The following is a 17,466-nucleotide window of genomic DNA, read 5'->3' on the forward strand; positions in this document are numbered from 1 at the left end:
GTTCAAAAGCATCAATTCTTCGGCACTCAGATTTCTTACAGTCCAACTCTCACATCCATACATGACCACAGGAAAAACCATAGCCTTGACTAGGTGGACCTTTGTTGGCAAAGTAATGTCTCTGCTTTTGAATATGCTATCTAGGTTGGTCATAACTTTCCTTCCAAGGAGTAAGCATCTTTTAATTTCATGGCTGCAATCACCATCAGCAGTGATTTTGGAGCCCCAAAATTAAAGTCTGACACTGTTTCCCCATCTATTTCCCACTCTCTTTTAGACCCCTTTAACTGCAGCATGCTAGGTTCCCCTGGCCTTTACTACTTCCAGACTCTGTTCAAATTCATATTCATTAAGTTGGTTATGCTATCCAACCACCTCATCCTCTGCCGCCCACATCTCCTTTTGCCTTCCTTCTTTCCTAGCATCTGCTGGTGGCTCAGATGGTAAAGCATCTGCCTGCAATGTGGGAGACCCAGGTTCGATCCCTGGGTCAGGAAGATCTCCTGGAGAAGGAAATGGCAATCCACTCCAGTATTCTTGCCTGGAAAATCCCATGGACGGAGGAACCTGGCAGACTACAGTCCATGGGGTCGCAAAGAGTCAGACATGACTGAGCGACTTCACTTTTCCCAGCATCACGGTCTTTTCTAATGAGTCAACTCTTCCCATCAGGTGGCCAAACTATTCAAGCTTCAGTTTCAGCATCAGTCTTTCCAATGAATATTTACAGTTGACTTCCTTTAGGACTGACTGGTTTGATCTCTTTGCAGTCTGAGGGACTCTCAAGAGTGATGTCTCTGCATTTTAAAATGCTATCTAGGTTTGTCGTACGTTTCTATCCAAGGAGCAAGCATCTTTTAATTTTGTGGCTGCAGTCACTGTCTGCAGTGATTTTGGAGCCCAAGAAAATAAAATCTGTTGCTGCTTCTAGTTTTTCCCTTTTTATTTACCATGAAGTGATGGGACTGAATTCCATGATCTTATTATTATTTTTTTAATGTTGCGTTTCAAGCCAGCTTTTTCAGTCTCCTCTTTCACCCTTATCAAGAAGTTCTTTAGTTCCTCTTCACTTTCTGAGATCAGTGCAACTTTAGATGACTCTCAGCGTCTGAGCGTATTAATAAGATCCAGGCATTTGTCCAGCTTCCTCTAACATAATCTTAGAGCCACCATTGTTTCTTTCTGACTGGTTTCCCCAACTTTACCCTTGCTCCCCTCAGCAGTGGAATCTCTACACAGATACCGGACAAGACAAGGTCACTCTTCCACCTTCCAGGCTCACATCCCACTTCCCACGGCCGACTGAGTCCTCACCAGGGCCTGGGATACGGTCTTGCTCATATCTCATATCTTGTTCCTACCCCACTGTCAATCACTTCCTGATTAACAGTGGTAGCAAGGCTTCTCAGTGTTTTTGTTCTCTGCCCTAGCCTGTAATATAAGCATCATTCACACAAAAACTTTGTTGATCTGTGGAGCATTATTACCCCCAAAACTTAGAACAGTGCTTGGCCCAGGCTATGTTCACTGGACTTCCCTAGTGGTCCAGTGGTTAAGAATCTCCCTTCCAATGCAGGGGACACAAGTTACACCCCTGGTCAGGGAACTGGGAGCCCCAAACTAAGCCTGTGGGCCACAATAGAGAACTCACACACCTCAGTGAAGACTCGGTGAAGCCAAAAGCAGAACAAAAAATGGTGAGTGCTCACTGACTGAAGGAATATATGAAAAACGAGATGCAATCCAGGAGTCAGAAAGATTGAGCACAACCAGCGGTTACACATTTTAGCCAGGTAGAGAGAGGGGTTGCAGATCAAGCCATATCAGCACACGTGATTACACAAAATAAATAAGGGAAGGGAGCTCACAGTGATGCCATCCAAGATGAAGAATTTGTTCTCAAAGTAGAAGTAGCTTCAGAGATCAGATGCTGAAACACTTAGGAAATGAAACTTCTGAGTGGACTAATAATAATAATGTTACCTGTTAATAAAAGTTGGAGAAGGCAATGGCACCCCACTCCAGTACTCTTGCCTGGAGAATCCCATGGACGGAGGAGCCTGGTGGGCTGCAGTCCATGGGGTCGCTAGGAGTCGGACACGACTGAGCGACTTCACTTTCACTTTTCACTTTCATGCACTGGAGAAGGAAATGGCAACCCACTCCAGTGTTCTTGCCTGGAGAATCCCAGGGATGGGGGAGCCTTGTGGGCTGCCGTCTATGGGGTCGCACAGAGTTGGACATGACTGAAGCGACTTAGCAGCAGCAGCAGCAGTTAATAAAAGTATGTTATTAAAAGTAGTGCTGATAGAATACTATCAAGGAAATGAGTTATATGATATGAGCCAAAGGTGACTTTATGTAGATGACACCAGATTAGGAATTGGTATCTCTTAGAAAAGGAATCAAGATCCATGCCATAACCAAAACCAAATAAGTCACTAATCTTGAAATCTCTACTGGCTTAGGAAAATACTCTTCGTTTTTTTGATCTGTAAAAATTACTAAAATCTTGAAAAAGTGCTACAGGATTTCTGCAACCTGAAGGAGATAATTTATTATTAGCTGATCTCCTAAAACCGTAAGAATAGGTAGATAGAGAAACTAAACCCACAATATTTTTTTAGAGTATGTTTAAGTAGAAATGAAATAATTTCTAAAACATTATGTTTGGGTAGATTCTGTGTCCTAGATCTATCTGTTTGAGGCATTAAAAAGAATCCAAATTTTAAACTGTAATTGCAGTATCAATTAATTAATTAATGTTGGTGGATCAGATGGTAAAGAATCTGCCTGCAATCCAAGAGACATGAGTTCAATCCCTGGGTAGGGAAGTTCCTCTGAAAAAGGAAATGGCAACCCACTCCAGTATTCTTGCCAGGAGATTTCCATGGACAGAGGAACCTGGCAGGCTCCAGTCCACAGGGTCACAAAGAGTCGGACATGACTATTCAGTCATGACTATCGCTCACTGTAGTCAATACTGTTTAAAAAGTTGGCTTTCAGAGTTTTATTATCACTATAAGTTAACTTAATTTAGCACTAAATAAGGCATAAATAGTAATGTGTATTTCTTGTCATACACCAAAACACCTGGTTATGAAATCATCTATTTCAGAAATGTTAACACCTGTTTCAATAAATTGTTTTAATGAGAAATGAGGTAATCCACATGGTGCATTTGATCTTCTCTGAAGAGCAAATTAAAGAATGGAAGATTGACGAGAGGCTTCTCATCAATGATAATTTCATTATTGTGCTTAAGTCGCTCAATCATGTCCAACTCTTTGTGACCCCACTGACTGTAGCCCGCCAGGCTCCTCTGTTCATGGGATTTTCCCAGCAAAAATATTGGAGTGGGTTGCATTTCCTCCTCCAGGAATGTCATCATGGATAGATGTCTATTCAATAGATGTGATCCATACTATAAATTATAAATGAGTGACCCACCCAGACTGAACAGTGGTCCCTTCTGGAGTCTACTTCAAGGACGGTGATGACTGGGAAGGGATAAGGGAGGAATTTCCAGGTGGTGGAAATGTTTTATGTCTTGATGAGAGTGTGGTCACACAGACATATGCATTTTCAAAACTAATCAAATTGGACATTTAAGATTAGGCATTTTGCATATGTCAGTGGGAAAAAATGAAAGCAATATTAAACTCTGGTTGCTTTAGACAGTGCTATGGTTCACAATTTTCAAACTACTTTTCCATTCTAAGCTTGATCAAATCCATAGTTATTTTGTAGACAGCATAAATAAGCTTTGTCATAATTGGAGATGAGTTATAAATATGGAAGGAGAAAAGACTAAAATGTATTCTATTGTGTTTTATTTGAATTGTCCCATTTTGAGTTCATATTTATAAAGCTATGAGAATATAGAGATATGCCCACTGAGAGGGTCTAGAATCAGGGCATACCACCAGTTGTAGGGCTGTGGATGATATTAGTTTTTTAATGTAGAAGGAACTAAAATTGCTGAATGGATTTGGGGTCTCTTATAGAAAGCTTAATTTGAGAGCAAGGACAGGGAAAGTACAAGATGAACCTGGAACATTTTATTTTGCCAGAAAGTAAGGAAGTTTTCAAAGAATGGGGATATATCAAGACCAACAAGGGAGCAAGCTTGAAGGGTTTCCCCAAATATAAGGACTTTCTATAAAATAACTTGCATGTATTAAAAAGATATCAAAGACAAGAAAAAAAGGCTGAGAAAGACAAAGGTAGTAAGGCTAACAGAAAGGCTGTTTTAGATTAAAGATGAAAGAGACATGGCAACCAAATTGAGTGCATTATTCTTAATTGGTTCTTGGGTGGAAAACATACAAGCTACAAATGTTCTAAAAAACATATTTGGGGCAATTGATAAAAGTAAATATATACTGTATTAATTAATTAGATATTTTGTATTGCATGCATGTTAATTTCCATGATTTTCTGTGATTATGAAGGAAAATATTCTTGTTCTTAGTTTAAAAAAAATAACAAAGAACACAGTGTAAAGAGGCATATGTCTAACCCACTGTCAAATGATTCAGAAAACAAATATTTCTCCAAAGTGGAGGGAATGAAAGAATGATGAGAAAGTTCTCATAGCATAAAATGTAAACAAATGGTAAATGTCAGTGAAGGTACACAGGATTTCTCTGTATTATTATTTGCAATTTGGGGGCATGTCTGAAATTTTATCAATATAAACAATTTAGAAAATAAATGTGCTGAGTATCTCATGGGTAAGACTTAGAGTCTTCTTCCACGGACATTTCGTGAGCAGGAGCAATAAAAATTTTATTGCACATTTCTCTAATTCACAAAAGTATTGCCGCATCTTAATTTTGCCCTGGCAATCATCCTAGGAGGTAGATAATCTGTGGACACTCTACAGATGAGATCCTGAAACCCACAGATTGATTCGAAGTCACACAAAGTCAGTGCCATGAAAAAGCGAAAGGGAAAGTGAAGTCGCTCAGTTGTGTACAACTCTGTGAGTCCATGAACTGTACCTGTCAAGCTCCTACATCCATGGGATTTTCCAGGCAAGATTATTGGAGTGGGTTGCCATTTCCTTTTCCAGGGGATCTTCCCAACCCAGGGATTGAACCTGGGTCTCCTGCATTGCAGGCAGACTCTTTACCATCTGAGCCACAAGGGGGCTTCCCCTTAAGTCAGTACCATAAGTACCCTTCAGTCAGTACCATAAGTAGGATCAAAATCCTATTCTCTGATTTGAAGTCAACCTTCCTTGTCTTTAAATCACAGCAAAGTCGGCTCATACTTTCCAAATATCTCTTTTAAGGTTGGAAAAAATAAAAAACAAACAGACTCAACAGTAAAGGAGAAATGGAACAAGCACAGGGAAGTTTAGTGACATCCAGGAATACTGCAGCTGAGGGATGGGAAAAGGGGTGTAAACATACAAATGTAGACGGAGAAGAACTGACCAATTAAACCATTTAACTATCCATAGGTGGAAACTTCTGGAGCAGATTTACATCGAGGTCAGGTCAGATCAGGTCACTAGCTTCCCAGGTGGCTCTAGTGTTAAAGAACCTGCCTGCCAATGCAGGATACATAAAAAATGTGGGTTTGATCCCTGGGTTGGAAAGATCCTCTGGAGAAGGGCATAGCAACCCACTTCAGTATTCTTGCCTGGAGAATGCCATGGACAGAGCAGCCGAAAGGGCTACAGTCCATAGGGCTGCACAGAGTCAGAAATGACTGAAGTGATGTAGCACACAGTACAAACATCGGTAATTTGCGTGGGGCTTCCCCGGTGGCCCTAGTGGTAAAGAACCCCCTGCCCCACCACCCTCCTGCCAATGCAAGAGACATAAGAGATAGTGTTTGATTCCTGGGTCAAGAAGATCCACAGAAGGAGGGCATGACAATCCATTCCATTCTTGCCTGGAGAATCCCATGGACAGAGGAGCCCAGGAGCCCAGTGACAGCTGGATGCGACTGAAGTGACTTAACGTGTGCAAAGGCACAGGTTATTTGTATGGTTTGGTTTCAGTAAATTTCTTGATTTGGGGTCTCCTTTTTATTAGGAAATTAAGCTTTTCATTGTATAAGTAGAGTTTTAAAAATCAGAGGCAGTATTAACATATTTGTAAGAACATTTTTTGGATAAAACTCTCTGAAATAATATCAGAAACTTTCTTGGTTAGAGACATAAATAAGAAAGAAAGAAAACTCCTGACAGCTGATAAAGAATGAGATATAATACCACTGAGGGGCTAAGGAGAGTGGGTACAATGCAAGGTTGCTGAGGAAACGTCTGAACCATCAAAATTCTATTACAGCTTACACTTGCTTGCCTTTGTTCAGAATTAAAACTGTGTGAAAAGTTATTTTATGTGCTATATGACTGAACATGTGTTTATATTAGATGAAAATGTTTTTCTATTTCCTTCATGTATTTGTGGTTTGAAAAGATGCTATTGATATCCCTAACCTAACCTAGACACCTAACCCTGTGTCTTCAGGGCAGACACACTGATACTATAATCACAGAAAACTCGTCAATCTGATCACAGATTGATTTGATCACAGCCTTGTCTAACTCAATGAAACTAAGCCAGGCCATGTGAGGCCACCCAAGACAGGCAGGTCATGGTGGAGAGGTCTGACAGAATGTGGTCCACTGGAGAAGGGAATGGCAAACCACTTCAGTATTCTTGCCTTGAGAACCCCATGAACAGTATGAAAAGGCAAAATGATAGGATACTGAAAGAGGAACTCCCCAGGTCAGTAGGTGCCCAATATGCTACTGGAGATCAGTGGAGCATGATCTCCAAAGCCAAAGTAAAAATAATACCTATTTGTGGATGTGACTGGTGATAGAAGCAAGGTCCGATGCTGTAAAAAGCAATATTACATAGGAACCTGGAATGTTAGGTCCATGAATCAAGGCAAATTGGAAGTAGTCAAACAGGAGATGGAAAGAGTGAACATCGACATTCTAGGAATCAGTGAATTAAAATGGACTAGAATGGGTGAATTTAACTCAGATGACCATTATATCTACTACTGTGGGCAGGAGTCCCTTAGAAGAAATGGAGTAGCCATCATGGTCAACAAGAGTTTGAAATGCAGTACTTGGATGAAATCTCAAAAATGACAGAATGATCTCTGTTCATTTCCAAGGCAAACCATTCAATATCACAGTAATCCAAGCCTATGCCCCAACCAGTAATGCTGAAGAAGCTGAAGTTGAATGGTTCTATGAAGATCTACAAGACCTTTTAGAACCAACACCCAAAAAAGATGTCCTTTTCATTATAGGGGACTGGAATGCAAAAGTAGGAAGTCAAGAAACACCTGGTGTAACAGGCAAATTTGGCCTTGGAATATGGAATGAAGCAGGGCAAAGGCTAAGAGAGTTTTGCCAAAAGAACACACTGGTCATAGCAAACACCCTCTTCCAACAACACAAGAGAAGACTCTACACATGGACATCATCAGATGGCCAACACCAAAATCAGACTGATTATATTTTTTGCAGCCAAAGATGGAGAAGCTCTATACAGTCAGCAAAAACAAGACCGGGAGATGACTGTGGCTCAGATCATGAACTCCTTATTGCCAAATTCAGACTAAAATTGAAGAAAGTAGGGAAAACCAATAGGCCATTCAGGTATGACCTAAATCAAATCCCTATGACTATACAGTAGAAGTGAGAAATAGATTTAAGGGACTAGATCTGATAGAGTGCCTGATGAACTATGGATGGAGGTTCGTGACATTGTACAGGAGACAGGGATCAAGACTATCCCCATGGAAAAGAAATGCAAAAAAGCAAAATGGCCGTCTGGGGAGGCCTTACAAATAGCTGTGAAAAGAAGAGAAGTGAAAAGCAAAGAAGAAAAGGAAAGATATAAACATCTGAATGCAGAGTTCCAAAGAATAGCAAGGAGAGATAAGAAAGCCTTCTTCAGCGAGCAATACAAAGAATTAGAGGAAAACAACAGAATAGGAAAGACTAGAGATATCTTCAAGAAAATTAGAGATACCAAGGGAACATTTCATGCAAAGATGGGATCAATAAAGGACAGAAATGGTATGGACCTAACAGAAGCAGAAGATATTAAGAAGAGGTGGCAAGAATACACGGAAGAATTGTACAAAAAAGATCTTCATGACCAAGATAACCAGGATGGTGATCACTGACCTAGAGCCAGACATCCTGGAATGTGAAGTCAAGTGGGCCTTAGAAAGCATCACTACCAACAAAGCTAGTGGAGGTGATGGAATTCCAGTGGAGCTATTTCAAATCCTCAAAGATGATGCTGTGAAAGTGCTGCACTCAATATGCCAGCAAATTTGGAAAATTCAGCAGTGGCCACAGGACTGGAAAAGGTCAGTTTTCATTTCAATCCCAAAGAAAGGCAATCCCCCAAAATGCTCAAACTACCACACAATTGCACTCATCTCACCATGCTGGCAAACTAATCCTCAAAATTCTCCAAACCAGGCTTCAGCAATACGTGAACCGTGAACTTCCAGATGTTCAAGCTGGTTTTAGAAAAGGCAGAGGAACCAGACATCAAATTGCCAACATCCGCTGGATCATGGAAAAAGCAAGAGAGTTCCAGAAAAACATCTATTTCTGCTTAATTGACTATGCCAAAGCCTTTGACTGTGCGGATAACAAGAAACTGTGGAAAATTCTGAAAGAGATGGGAATACCAGACCACCTGACCTGCCTCTTGAGAAACCTATATGCAGGTCAGGAAGCAACAGTTAGAACTGGACATGGAACAACAGACTGGTTCCAGATAGGAAAAGGAGTACGTCAAGGCTGTATATTGTCACCCTGCTTATTTAACTTATATGCAGAGTACATCATGAGAAATGCTGGGCTGGAAGAAGCACAAGCTGGAATGAAGGTTGCCGTAAGAAATATCAATAACCACGGATATGCAGATGACACCACCTTTATGGCATAAATTGAAGCAGAACTAAAAAGCCTCTTGATGAAAGTGAAAGAGGAGAGTGAAAAAGTTGACTTAAAGCTCAACATTCAGAAAACTAAAATCATGGCATCCGGTCCCATCACTTCATGGCAAGGAGATGGGGAAACAGTGGAAACAGCGTCAGACTTTATTTTTTGGGGCTCCAAAATCACCATAGATGGTGACTGCACCCATGAAATTAAAAGACACTTATTCCTTGGAAGGAAAGTTATGACCAACGTAGATAGTATATTCAAAAGCAGAGACATTACTTTGCCAACAAAGGTCGGTCTAGTCAAGGCTATGGTTTTTCCAGTGGTCAAGTATGGATGTGAGAGTTGAACTGTGAAGAAAGCTGAGCACTGAAGAATTGATGCTTTTGAACTGTGGTGTTGGAGAAGACTCTTGAGAGTCCCTTGGACTGCAAGGAGATCCAACCAGTCCATTCTAAAGGAGATCAGTCCTGATGTTCTTTGGAGGGAATGATGCTAAAGCTGAAACTTCAATACTTTAGCCACCTCATGTGAAGAGTTAACTCATTGGAAAAGACTCTGATGCTTGGAGGGATTGGGGGCAGGAGGAGCAGGGGACGACAGAGGATGAGATGGCTGGATGGCATCACTGACTTGATGGACATGAGTTTGAGTGAACTCTGGGAGTTGGTGTTGGACAGGGAGGCCTGGCGTGCTGCAATTCATGGGGTTGGAAAGAGTCAGACATGACTGAGCTACTGAACTGAACTGAACTGAATCCATATTAAGTACATCTGTAAAGTAGGTAATTGAAAGATGTCATTAACGTCACTGCAAGCCTAATTGATATTTAGAAAACATATGTTCTGCAAGAACATCGAATGGATGAATTTATCAAATCTGATGTTAATACAGTAAGTTGGTCTCTTACTAAGACCTACCTATGGTGCAGCAGAAAACACTGAATTTCTAGCTAAAGATACCTTTTACCTGTAACATTGTTAGGATAGAGGTTACCCATTGGTGACATGTCCAACGCATAGAGTATGTGTAGGTAAAGGTTGAAGTCTTGTTTAGCAGGGAATGGGAAAATTGACTGCTACAGATGTTTTTTTTATGATATGGTAGGAAAAAAAAGATTAAAATAGAGTTATCAAGAAGCAGCAAAATCAAGGTGCAGTTTAGATATGAGAGAGGCTTTAGTATTTTCACCCAGATACAATGTAATGCACAGACTCAGAACTTTAGAAGCAGACAGACAGTACCTTGGAGAGTCCTCATGAAGCCCAGGTAACTGGCCAGACTACAAATCAGGGTCCTCACCTCTAGGCTCCCAGCTTTCTCAGTGTGAGTTTGCGCTCATTCTGGTATGATGGGTATTTCACATTAGGCTCAATTCATTAATACTCATTCTCCCTGGGCCTCCCTGTCTCCCAAACGAGTTTGACTGCCTTTGTGGCTGACAGTTTATCTCCATTCATCCAAGAACTTTCAGTGTTTGTGTTTGTACAAAGTTAGTCTTTTAATCTGATTAACGACAGTTGTCTCTTCCATTCTGCACACACATTGCACTTTTTCACTTAGAGATTCTGGATGTTTGTGGCTCATTCTAACCCTCACAATTAAGGTCATTTCCTGGAGGCTTCTACTCATTCAGGGGCAGGAAATCACCCTAGTCAGGGCTCATGAATCTATGAGGAAGCTACCTTTTTCTGACCTAATCCAGAAATGTTGGAGTATAATTACATAAAGAGGTGACATCCTTCAGGCAGATGAAGAAATTAACACATTCTCGGACCCAGGAATATTGATGTTTATTTTCTACCTCCTCCATCCACTCTCATTTCTCCTGGGGCACTGCTCTAAGGATGGCTGCTCTAGAGGGAGAAGACAAATCCTAGAATTCCGCATGCACTTTGTCAAATCATACTACAAGAAGAGCATTAGACATGGTTGATTCTTAGTTCTAAGTTTTAGTTACGATTGGCGTGAAAACGGACTTCTGTGGTGGCTCGGTGGTTAAGAATCTCCCTGCAGTTCAGGAGACCTGGGTTCGATCCCTGCGTTGGGAAGAGTCCCCGGAGGAGAGCATGACAACCTACTCCAGCATTCTTGTCTGGAGAATCCCACAGACAGAAGAGCCTGGCAGGCTGCAGTCCATAGGGTCGCACAGAGTGGGAGACAATTGAAGTGACTCAGCAGCAGCACCAGCATCAAAACAGATCTGACTTGAGAACTAAAGAAAGCTTTTTAAGCTAATTCACAGCGAGGTGCTGACATATGAATTTCAAAGAGTACACTTTTTAGTTTGTAACTCCAGATCTATTGATACATGCTCTTTTTTTTTTTGACACTGATGACTTAATGACAATAAATATTGTTCTAAATGACTGACAACCAGCACAAATCATATAGTAAAAGCTCATTTTATACCTTTAAAAATGCTTACCTTGTGAATAGGTGGAAATTTTGATTTTTGTGTATGTGGGAAACATAATTCTTGATGTAAGACTCTAATGAAAATGAGTTTTAATTGTACTTTATTTTTATACATGACTTTCATGGGAAAATTACTGGACAGTTTATAGTGTTATAAACAGTGGGGACGTTTCCCTGCTGGGAGGATTTAGGGAGGCCACCTGGAATGGGATGCACAGGATCTGCCAGGGTCACCTCATTGGGGAAGTGAAGTCACACTCACCCGTACACGCAGTGGGCGGCCGACACCAGCCAATCCCTGCTCACCAGAGAAGCTCCGCAGACCTGTTGATCGTCGAAATACAGAGCAACGACCCAAGGCCAGGCTCCTTCTCTGGAGTCACTTCCTCCGACAATCTTCGGGCTAACTTCTTGAGTCACCAGTTTTTTCCCACATGCTATTAAGATAATTGAAGAAAGAGCCTCTAGTTAATTTCGGTGAATTTCCTCTGATCCTGAAAATTGAATGGGCCACTACAAAATAATTTAAGGTGACACCAACTCCAGGACATTACACTGAAGGCTTGAAGGAGAACAAGAGGAAATATTTACTTACATTTGTAGTTACATTGTAGCAGAATCAGTGAATCCTCTAAGCACTGTTGGCTGTAATAGAAGAGCAACTATATTTAAAAAATGGTGCACATAACATTTCAAACAAAACATAGTATTATAGGTTATCCTATTTTTCCTCTTTAGTAAAATGGGCTTTTAAATATGTCATACGCAAAATGTAGGGAGGTTGAAACGTACAGCAGAGAATCTTCAATTGAAAGTCAAATAAAGCTGAGTTTGAACCTTTAACTCTGCAACGCAGGTGATTTTAGATAAGTTGCTCCATAGCCCTGAGGCTCAGTTTTAATATCCATTAGTTGGGGTATAGTACCGTATTGGAGTTTTGTGAGAAATAAAGAAATATTTGCAATGGAATTACTATTGTGCATTATACAGAATAAGTATTCCATAAACCATGCCAACTGTTAGCTTCTGTGAATCAACCTTGGATTTCATCATTCTATAATACAGAATATGCCTCAGTGCCCAACACTGTGTGTGAGGCTGTGTACTTATTCAGGGAATTCAATGAATAAATCATAGGTCCTATTTTCAAAGGAGACAGACGTGTAAACAGGCACATAAAGTGCAGGCATAAATAATTAAAAACTCACTACCTGTTCAAATATTTGGACACTGACTTTTTTCAAAGCCAAGAATTCTCGTTTAAAGAAATTAAAAGAAAAATTGTTTTAAAATGTTATACTTACCAACCACTAGAGATCAGTATAATACAAGGAATTAAAGAGCTTGCCAACACTTTTTCCTGATGCAGCTATGTAGCTATCGCTTATGTTAAAACACACATGTGCATATAATTTTAAGTTTCTATTTAAATATTTAACACCATATCTTGTGCACAGTGTTTAGATGCTTGTAATTTTAGAAAAGACCAAATCAAAAAACACGAAAAATGACCCAAGATCCATGTGAGATAATAAGCACAATCAGAGCAATTCAATGTTTCTGGAACATACACGGTAAGTATTTGATCACAGGCATTCATGTTGTCTAATGGACAAATTCTTTAGACATATTCAATTGCAATATAAGGAAATGTATATTTTATTAATAAGCAACGTGCATGTAGGTATATCTATCTATCTATAGATGTATCTATATGGCTTCCCTGATAGCTCAGTTGATAAAGAATCTGCCTGCAATGTGGGAGACCTGGGTTCAATCCCTGGATTGGGAAGATCCCCTGGAGATCCCCTGGAGAAGGGAAAGGCTACCCACTCCAATATTCTGGCCTAGAGCATTCCATGGACTGTATAGTCCATGGGGTTGCAAAGAGTCAGACACGACTGAGCAAATTTCACTTTCTGTAGATATATCAGTATGCATTCAACATTCCCCAAAGAAGAAGCCTCAGTTAACTCTCCTTCTGTTATCCACCTAGGGTTAAGAGATAGGCAGTTTTTAGGATATTTTCCACGATGATGTCCCGTCTCATCCAAACTTACCACATCTACGATACTCATCGATAAAAACTGATATTCAAAATGGATTCTATTCTTAGGTGTTAAAAAATACTTAATGTTATGTTGTCTGTATAAAATGGATGGATTTCTTTTCAGCAAGCACAGAAAAGTTTTTGGCTAACTTAACAACCAGAAAATTAAAGTGAACTTAGCACCTCATTCTTCATGTGTTTTGCTTAACCAAACTTTTCCTACACAAGCATGTATGTACTCTCAGAATAGAGCAGTAAGAGGCTTCATTTCCAGTCAGAGTGAGCAGTGAGTCCATTTGTTGAGGTACATTTAGAGAGATTAGAGAAAAATAGAGTAACTGTTCTGGTCTTCGGTCCTGGTGTCAGAACTAGGTTAGCCCCCTCTATGGGAAAATAGTCAATGCCATGATGCTGTGGCTTACTCCCAGTCCAGTGGGGCAACATTGGGATACAAATGGATGTCTCTATCTGCTGTGTTGACAAAGTGAACTAAATTCTCTCCCTATATTTGCCCAACAACACTGGCCCTTTTTCTTTCTTTTTCCTTTCTAGAACTGTTATTTAAAGTAAGATGCTGCCTTGGAGCATTCACAGTATAGTAGGGTAGAGTGGATAGTGGAAGGCTTAAAATCTCATGTTGCCTCCAGCTTCGTGAATGTGTCCAAGTCACTTATCAATACCAGGCTTGTTTCCTCAACCTTAGAGTGGAGAAGTACCACCTAAGTCACAGAGCTTTTATATGAACTGGAAATACCCTCTGTAGCATTGTAATGTTTAATTGAGATGCAGAATGTAATTGAGATGCAGAAGATGCAGTTTCGATCCCTGGGTCAGAAGATTCCCTGGAGTAAATAATAGCAACCCACTCCAGTATTCTTGCCTGGAAAATTCATTCTTGCCTGGACAGGGGAGCCTGGCAGGCTACAGTCCGTGGGGTCACAAAGAGTTGGACATGATTGAGCGACTGAGGGGTAAAGTGTTGATAAGCACTCTACATCCTGTATCTAGAACACATTCTCAACCAACATGTATCAAATCAAAATTTGCTTATCTAGGACTAGCAGACAAAGACAAAGGAAGCCTAGTACTGGAAGTAGCGCAATTCTACGTTTCCAGTTATATCAGGTCAAGTTGCTTCTGTAGTTAGAAGAATCATCCTCCTTGATATCCTCTTCTTTTTCTTATTTTTTTATTTTGACCACTAATGAAAGAGCATTTTCAAAACATCAGATTACACGGGGGCAATAAACCTGTCTCTTCAAAAAATAAATAAGTATATTAATAAATTAACTAAGTGCAAATATATCTGATTTCCTGCCAACCCAGTATATGTGGCTAATCAAGAAAGAGATTAAGAATGCCCTGGCTTATTGATGTGCTGAAAGTTTCAAGTATCTCTGTCTATAAATGGTATCTCTTTCAAATAACACAAACCTACATACAATTGAGACATCAATGTACAATGATCCTGGTATTTTGTTGGTAAGCATAGAATAACCTAGTTTTATTTTAAACATGCATATAATTAATATGAAAATATTTACTATTTTTCCCTTTTTTCCTAACTCATCCTTAAATATTTGTAAAATATAAATGAGAGGCATTCTCAACATACAAGCTGCTCAACATCTGTAATGGTAATGTAAATTTAGACATGCCTTATAAAAAGGAAATCTATGAAAGGAGATCTTGTGGATTCTTTGCTTCACCCCCAATGAGACTAATAATATCAGCTAAGGCTGTGCAAGCATTCATATAAAGTATTCAACTGCAAAGTACTTTGGTACTAAAAGTACTCCTTTAACAATTTGTTTTACTGGTTGAACTTACAGAAATGGCAACTTTTCATGAATAGCTGAATAATTATATAATTTCACTTTTCACCATTTAATACGTTAAACCAAAAACTACAACCTACTGTACCAGCAATAATGTCTTAAATTCTTGTAGTTATAGTCTTTTCTTAAAGTTACTTTCTCCACCCACCCACAAGCTGGCCTTTAATGGAGCTGTAAAATTTGAAGCCAATTCAACTGAAGTTATCATTAATGCCCAAACAGAAGAAATGACATAATCTAAGCTAAAACAGATATTTGAATACAGGAAAGATGCTGCTTTTAAAACATGAGTAAAAGCAAACCTAATTTTAAAGAGTAAAAGAGAAATGCAGACACGACTTAGAGTCTGGATTCCTTCAGTTAATATCCATGTTCTGTTTACTAAGAAAAGGCTTCCCAGGTTGCTCTAGTGGTAAGGAACTCCCCTGGCAATCCACTCCAGTATTCTTGCCTGAAAAATCTCACAGGCAGAGGAGTCTGGTAGGCTACAGTCCATAGGATCACAAAGAGTTTGACAACTGAAGCAACTAAGCATGAACACATTTGCCAGGAAAAAGAATACTGTGCTTTTTGTTTCTCTTTCTTCTCTTTTGATGATACATACTGGCATCACTCTTTTCAGTCTGTCCAACATGTACTTATTTATCTCAACTCTCACGATTTAAGTCGCTCAGTCGTGTCCGACTCTGCGACCCCATGGACTATAGCCTATCAGGCTCCTCAGTCCATGGGATTTTCCAGGCAAGAGTGCTGGAGTGGATTGCCATTTCCTTCTCCAGGGGATCTTCCCAACCCAGGAATCGAACCCGGGTCTCCCGCATTGCAGGCAGACGCTTTACCGTCTGAGCACCAGGGAAGCCTTCTATGGGATTTACTTTTTTTTATTTTATTTTATTTTTAAACTTTACAATATTGTATTGGTTTTGCCAAATATTGAAATGAATCCGCCACAGGTATACATGTGTTCCCCATCCTGAACCCTCCTGCCTCCTCCCTCCCCATACCATCCCTCTGGGTCGTTCCATTACTTTTTTTAAATCCAAGAATAGGGATAAAAAAGATATTGAAGTAAAACTTTTTGAATCTCTGGGTGCTATTTAGTTACTCTACAATACTTCATTTGACCATCTTACCATGTATATGGATTAGGTAATGTTATCCAATAGGATGGATTAGATACTGCTTGAAATTACCTGAATAACAAAGAGCTAAATACCTTTCAAAATTATATGGCCAATATGCGATGGCTTCAAAATCTGAATGGCTTTGAAATCTATTATTTGGTCCATGTACATCTCATCAAAGAACACATTTTGTAACCTACCTTGGCGTTAGTATTAAGCTGCCATTAGGTGCTGTGTTTAAATTTACATATGGTCCACCTCCAGTAGAAAAGGTTGGCACGGATGAGTTTCCAGTCCTAGGGAAAAACCCATGAACAAAATAAAAATACAAACAAACAAACAAAAACACAAATTAAACTACTAGTTATTTAATGCTGTGGATATTGAAGTAAACTATGAAATTCCTGACAAAGAGATTAACATTTTAATACTCAACTTCAAGTGTTTTAATGTTTAAAAGAAGTTATAGATCTGTAGAAGAATTACTCACAATGACATAAATGTCATTTTAATGTTTGCATAATACTTCTGGTTCTTATTTGCCTGCTCATATATATTATTTAACTGAGTTAAGATCAGTGCATACATCACTTGAGTGTCTGAGTTTGTCATTTGAGTTTTTCTATGTTGTCCAGAAAGTTCCATAATGGTCAATTATAATGACAACTTCACAGACTTGCTGCACCATAATTTATTAAACATTTTTTCCTGTTGAGTGTAATTCACTTTTTAAGAACGTGCACATTGTCTAAGAACGTAGAAAAAGGAGATCTTCAGTGTTTACTTTAGTCGCTCTGTTCTTGATATTTTATTCAATGCAAAGCCTATTAATAACTGTCTTAATTTAAAGTCAGAAGCTATGTGATTGTTCTAAAAGATGGAGTATGTAGCCTGGTCTTCTGAGTATCAACCAGGGAGCCAGAATGGGTTACACACCTTTATGTGACAAAAGACATTAAGTTACTGGCCTTTCTTGTCCTTGAAAGCCTATTATAGCCATTCTGTCAACTGTGAGCCTTCATGGATGATGTCTTTTAATTATCCACTCTTCCCTAGGCTTAGGCTGGAAACTTTTAGCTTCTAAGT

The 17,466-nt window shown here is 39.6% G+C and overlaps 1 protein-coding gene across 1 annotated transcript in view; it reads right to left on the minus strand.

Annotated features, from left to right (window-relative positions):
* TMPRSS15 (transmembrane serine protease 15) overlaps positions 1–17,466 on the minus strand; it is a 143,497-nt gene that overhangs the window by 18,787 nt on the left and 107,244 nt on the right. The window contains exons 20-22 of the mRNA XM_086415861.1: positions 16,581–16,676; positions 11,964–12,013; positions 11,631–11,805 (exon numbers count right to left, since the gene is read on the minus strand). Of these exons, the coding sequence (XP_086271987.1) occupies positions 11,631–11,805; positions 11,964–12,013; positions 16,581–16,676 (321 nt within the window). The remainder of the gene's footprint in view (positions 1–11,630; positions 11,806–11,963; positions 12,014–16,580; positions 16,677–17,466) is intronic.

Source organism: Bos grunniens, chromosome 1 (genome assembly GCF_055505025.1).
Source record: "Bos grunniens cultivar Pamir isolate PY7600 chromosome 1, Bosgru_T2T1.0, whole genome shotgun sequence".
In the NCBI taxonomy this organism is placed as follows: domain Eukaryota; kingdom Metazoa; phylum Chordata; class Mammalia; order Artiodactyla; family Bovidae; genus Bos; species Bos grunniens.